Source organism: Triticum aestivum, chromosome 3A (genome assembly GCF_018294505.1).
Source record: "Triticum aestivum cultivar Chinese Spring chromosome 3A, IWGSC CS RefSeq v2.1, whole genome shotgun sequence".
NCBI classification, from domain to species: domain Eukaryota; kingdom Viridiplantae; phylum Streptophyta; class Magnoliopsida; order Poales; family Poaceae; genus Triticum; species Triticum aestivum.
In genome coordinates, this window is record NC_057800.1 from 603,859,696 (window position 1) to 603,865,447 (window position 5,752).

A 5,752-nucleotide genomic window follows, 5' to 3' on the forward strand; every position below is an offset into this window, starting at 1 on the left:
TGGAACAAACATGATCTAGAGGACCTGAAGTGGACATCAAGCAATCAACAAGGAGGCCACGAGGCAGGGGGGCGCACCTACCCCCTGGGCGCGCCCTCCACCTTCGTGGGCCCCTCGTGGCTCCACCGACCTACTTCTTCCTCCTATATATACCTACGTACCCTGAAAACATCGAGGAGCACCACGAAACCCTATTTCCACCGCCGCAACCTTCTGTACCCAAGAGATCCCATCTTGGGGCCTTTTCCGGAGCTCCGCCGGAGGGGGCATTGATCACGGAGGGCCTCTACATCAACTCCATGGCCCGTCCGATGATGTGTGAGTAGTTTACCTCAGACCTTCGGGTCCATAGTTATTAGCTAGATGGCTTATTCTCTTTCTTTGGATCTCAATACAAAGTTCTCCTCGATTCTCTTGGAGATATATTCGATGTAATCTTCTTTTGCGGTGTGTTTGTCGAGATCCGATGAATTGTGGGTTTATAATCAAGATTATCTATGAACAATATTTGAATCTTCTCTGAATTCTTTTATGTATGATTGGTTATATTTGCAAGTCTCTTCGAATTTTCAGTTTGGTTTGGCCTACTAGATTGATCTTTCTTGCAATGGGAGAAGTGCTTAGCTTTGGGTTCAATCTTGCGGTGCTCGATCCTAGTGACAGAAAGGGAAACGACATGTATTGTATTGTTGCCATCGAGGATGAAAAGATGGGGTTTATATCATATTGCATGAGTTTATCCCTCTACATCATGTCATCTTGATTAAGGCGTTACTTCGTTCTTATGAGCTTAATACTCTAGATGCATGCTGGATAGCGGTCGATGTGTTGAGTAATAGTAGTAGATGCAGGCAGGAGTCGGTCTACTTGTCACGGACGTGATGCTTATATACATGATCATACCTAAATAATTTCATAACTATGCTCAATTCTATCAATTGCTCGACAGTAATTTGTTCACCCACCGTAATACTTATGCTATCTTGAGAGAAGCCACTAGTGAAACCTATGGCCCCCGGGTCTATTTTCCATCATACAAGTTTCCAATCTATTTTATTTTGCAATCTTTACTTTCAATCTATCTGATAAAAATACCAAAAATATTTACCTTATTATTATTATCGCTATCAGATCTCACTCTTGCAAGTGGCCGTGAAGGGTTTTGACAACCCCTTTATCGCGTTGGTTGCGAAGTTCTTATTTGTTTGTGTAGGTACGAGATTACTCGCGCGTGGTCTCCTACTGGATTGATACATTGGTTCTCAAAAACTGAGGGAAATACTTACGCTGCTTTGCTGCATGACCCTTTCTCTTCAAGGGAAAACCAACACATGCTCAAGAGGTAGCAGGACCGCCGCCGAGCCACACCGATGCCGGCCGAGCAGCACCGCCGCGGTCAGGGGGCCCCTGCGCCCCCCAACGCGCGCGCGGGGAAGGAACGGCCCGCCGCCGCCAGCGTCGCGCGGGCAGGGCCCGGCGGACCAAGCCGGCGGCGGCAGGGGGGAGAAGGACGGGGGGGAGGAGCGAAGGAGAGGGGAGGGGTGGGGTGTTCGCCCGCCGCCCGCGGGGGGGGGGGGGGGTGGGGGAGCGAGCGAACGGGGCTGGTGGAGGGGAGAGGGGGGACGGGTTGGGGCACGCTCGCCGGCTGCCGGCGGCGACGGGAAGAGGCTAGGGCGGCGGCTGCGGGGGAAACTCTAGCGGGAGGGAGCGATAGCTCAGTGGACCACTATTGTCAAGACAATCCTCAACCCTGTCAGAGAGAAAATGAAAAGATTTGCCCAAGAGCAAGATAGTGCTAGGGAGGATGTCGAGCGTGCCTTTGGTGTTTTGCAATCTCGATGTGGCATCGTTCGGTATCCTGTTAATACCTGAAACACACAGAAACTGTGGGAGGTGATGACTACTTGTGTGATCATGCACAATATGATCGTAGAATATGAGCGTCCGGAACGTCTGTACGATCAAGGGTTTCAGTTTCAGGGTAAGAATGTTGTGCTTGAGCATGGAAGAGCGGCAACGTTTGAACAGTTCACTCAATTTCATCATGACATGCGTGATTGGGAAACTCACGTGCAACTGTAGAATGATTTGGTTAAGCATATATGCGCTCATGTTGACAACCAATAAATGTATTTTCTTTATTTGTCTTGCAAAACTATGTGAGACATTTTTATGTTTATTCGGCTTGTAATACTATGCTATTTTATTCGGTTCAAATTAAGTTATTTGACTATACATTTAAATGCAAAATCAATGCAAAAATAAGCATTTGTTAAAATAGGACGGTGAGCCGGCCATACCGGCACATATGAATCAACACGTTAGATGCACGGCCGATCTAAATTTAAAATAGGGCGAACGCTGGACGGACGACCAATCTAAATAGATAAAAGACGGATGAAGTCGCCGTTCGATTGGTCGGCCCGGTGGAGTTGCTTTCATGGGCGGGCCTACTAACGCGAGGCTGTGAGCGCGCGCGATGGGGCTTCGAGCAGCACGCCCGGGCGAGGTCATGCGCACGATAGCACGAGCGCTGTGCCGACGTCACTTTCTATTTTCTTTCACGGTAACAGGTCGGGTTGCCTACCGGATCCACCTCGCCGCCCGTTGGCCTACCCTCGGAAGATTCTCGTCACCGTTCAGCGGATCTGCTGCCATCGACTCGTCCCGCTGGCCCCGCCCACCCGCCGGCACCAACGTGGCATCGCCGTTCTCCGTCTGGCATCGGATTAGCGACGGTTCTCGGCTCTCGGCTTAGCGACGGTATGAGTGCCATACACAACTGTATCATCCTTTGGTAATGAAAAATCAGCAAATCATCCTGCTTTCGAAGAGCTGTGCCGCATTACTGTAACCTGGGCACGTATTTAAATTTTAACCTTTGCCACAAGCACTGCAAATTTGCAACAGCGGGATTTCTTTACTGAGGCCAGGCAAGCAAATGAAGGAGTACACATTCAGAGAAGCACGAAAAACACAGCACAGAGACCAACACTACCAAACGGCGAACAGAACAGGACACTACCCAACAGCCACGGAAGAACTCGTACGTACGTACACACCAGCGTGAAATACACATCTTACTAATCAGGCGCCGTACTTGTAGCTTCCCAATCAATTTTCAAATTCATGATGTTTTTTGAACTTATGAATATTTTTTGAAATCACTAACATTTTTCAAATCTGCAAGCATTTTATCCATTCATGAACATTATTTTCAAATCCATCAACATTTTTTGAATTCATGAATAATATTTCAAGATTGCGAACTTTTTTGAATTCGTGAACACTAGTTCAAATCCTCGAGTAATTTGTGGACATTTTTTGACGTCATGAACAACTTTTGAATTCCTCAACATTTTTGAACCCATGAACTTTCTTTGAAATCATGAGCACTTTATGAATTCGCGAACGTTTTTTCAAACCCGTGATTTTTTTGAATTCGTCAACATTTTTTGAATTTATGATTTTTTTTAATTCATATCTTTAATTAGCAACCGACCTAGGTAAAAAAAGCTACCTTTGAAAAAACCAGGTGCAGAAAAAAAAGACGCATTCATAGGCGGGCCTACTAACGGGAGGCTGTGAGCGAGCGCGATGGGGCTTCCAGCAGCACGCCCGGGCGAGGTCATGCGCACGATAGCACGAGCGCTGTGCCGACGTCACTTTCTATTTTCTTTTCACGGTGACAGGTCGGGTTGCCTACCGGATCCACCTCGCCGCTCGTTAGCCTAGCCTCGCAAGATTCGCGTCATCTCCATGATCTCCATCACCGTTCACCGGATCTGCCACCATCGATTCCTCTGGCTGCCCCCGCCCACCGGCCGGCACCACCGTGGCGTTGCCGTTCTCCGTCTGGCATCGGATTAGCGACGGTTCTCGGCTGTCGGCTTAGCGACGGTATGAGTGCCATACGCAACTGTATCATCCTTTCGTAATGATAAATCAGTAAATCACCCTGCTTCCCAAGAGCTGTGCCGCATTATGGTAACCTAGGAACGTTTGTAAGTTTTTACCTTTGCCACAAACACTGAAATTTGTAACAGCGGGATTTCTTTACTCAGGTCAGGCAAGCAAATGAAGGAGTACACATTCAGCGAACCACGAAAAACACAGCACAGAACAACACTACCAAACGGCAAACAGAACAGGACACTACCCAACAGCCAGGGAAGAACTCGTACGTACGTACACACCAGCGTGAACTACACGTCCCGCTAATCAGGCGCCGTACTTGTAGCTTCCCATGTCCTCCGCGATCATGTCCAGGTCCCTGGAGGGCACGGCCATGGACATTGCCCGCCGGTGGCGCCCCGCCGCCGGCCTCGCGGGCTGCTGCTCGGAGGCGTCCGCCCCCGCCGCGGCGGGCTTCCGCTGCTCGCCGACGCCGTCCGCCGGCACGTCCTCCAGGCTGGCGAAGTTCTCCGGCAGCGAGAACACGCTCTGCGACGCCCTCCTCTGGTGCCTCCCCGGCCTCTGCGACATCTTGAAGAGAAACTACTGAGACTGGGGTCGAGGAGACCTAGCTAGCTCTAGCTACTACTACGATATGATGATGCTACCGCTTGCTTGAGTGAACTACAGGGCACCACCGATGTATATATAGGCCTGCCCAGCGCACGCTCGTCTGCAATTTGTTTTCCCAATTATTACGAGCCTGTTCACCAGTACTAACAGCAGTACAATTATTGTAACATGGAGTAGTGATTAAATTTGTGAGCGATCTGGCAGTCCATGGCTCCAAAGGGCATTGACTTTGTGCATGCATATCCATGGCGCGCGGAGCTGCATGCATGTGCATGCGCATGCGCATGGCTCCTACTTGGTCTGAACGTGGCGATCAATTAAGCATATGAGCATCTTGTTGATTACCGGATTAACGTTCGTCTTTGCTGATGTGGTGCTCTTATCTTTGCAAAGTATAGCCAACTTGGCACGCACTACTGGCTGCTGCTCTCTTGGTTGACATGGCTGGCTGCTCAGTACTGTATGTCCTCCGTACGTTTCGGATGTCGCTAGGAAGCTTCCTACGAGCTTAAACAAACGGCACTCATGAGGCGCATGTACAGGAATCTCAGGACCAGGCTCGCCATTTTTATTGGGTTAGTGCTTCACTCATGAGCCGTCCTGACATGATTAGCAGAGAGCCACGTGCAAACCAAAGAGGGAATCAACCATGCAATAACAAAACCAAATCATGCACAGTTATCACAAATCCAACTTATTTTCTTAAACGTCTAGGTTATCACAAAAATGAGCTGGTACTGATCGGGGTTCCTTGCTAACGGTTCTATACGGAGATCCTAGTAATTACTCCCTTTAATTCCAGCACGACATATATCGTCAGTTCTAGCACCATATACTCATATAGCATAATGCTCCTACACTGTCTAATAAGTGCTTGTTAATTAACCGATTAGAAACTGGTTTATTCAGTACTGTACCATCTTTCTGTTACAATGGAATCAGTATTGTTTTTCCAGTTTTGGAGGAAACACATCGTTTCATTCTGTAGGTGCTACATCTCGAAAGAACTCCTGATAGAGCTAGCTGGATGTTCTTGCCTACAAGAAAACCCCCCCAAAAAATGCCGGGCGGTGTTAACTGTCAACACACAAAGGCACCCCGCATGTTAGCAGATTCCGGAACTCGTAGCCCGCGTCCAGTGCAAGCTCACATGGGTCGATCGACCGGGCCATGATACGCTCGTAACCCACACATGCACAAATCATTGCGTTCTTTTTTCTTTCGA

At 48.8% G+C, this 5,752-nt stretch overlaps 1 protein-coding gene across 1 annotated transcript; it reads right to left on the minus strand.

Moving 5' to 3' along the window:
- Positions 1-4,036: 4,036 nt before the first annotated feature.
- On the minus strand, positions 4,037-4,556 carry LOC123058760 (uncharacterized). The gene has a single exon (XM_044481449.1). It carries the CDS (start codon positions 4,483-4,485, stop codon positions 4,222-4,224), a length of 264 nt encoding a protein of 87 aa, XP_044337384.1. The 5' UTR covers positions 4,486-4,556; the 3' UTR covers positions 4,037-4,221.
- Positions 4,557-5,752: the final 1,196 nt, after the last annotated feature.

What these genes read in the sequence shown, in the direction of transcription:
- LOC123058760 (XM_044481449.1), bottom strand. Translation starts at nt 4,485, where the DNA reads ATGTCGCAGAGGCCGGGGAGGCACCAGAGGAGGGCGTCGCAGAGCGTG.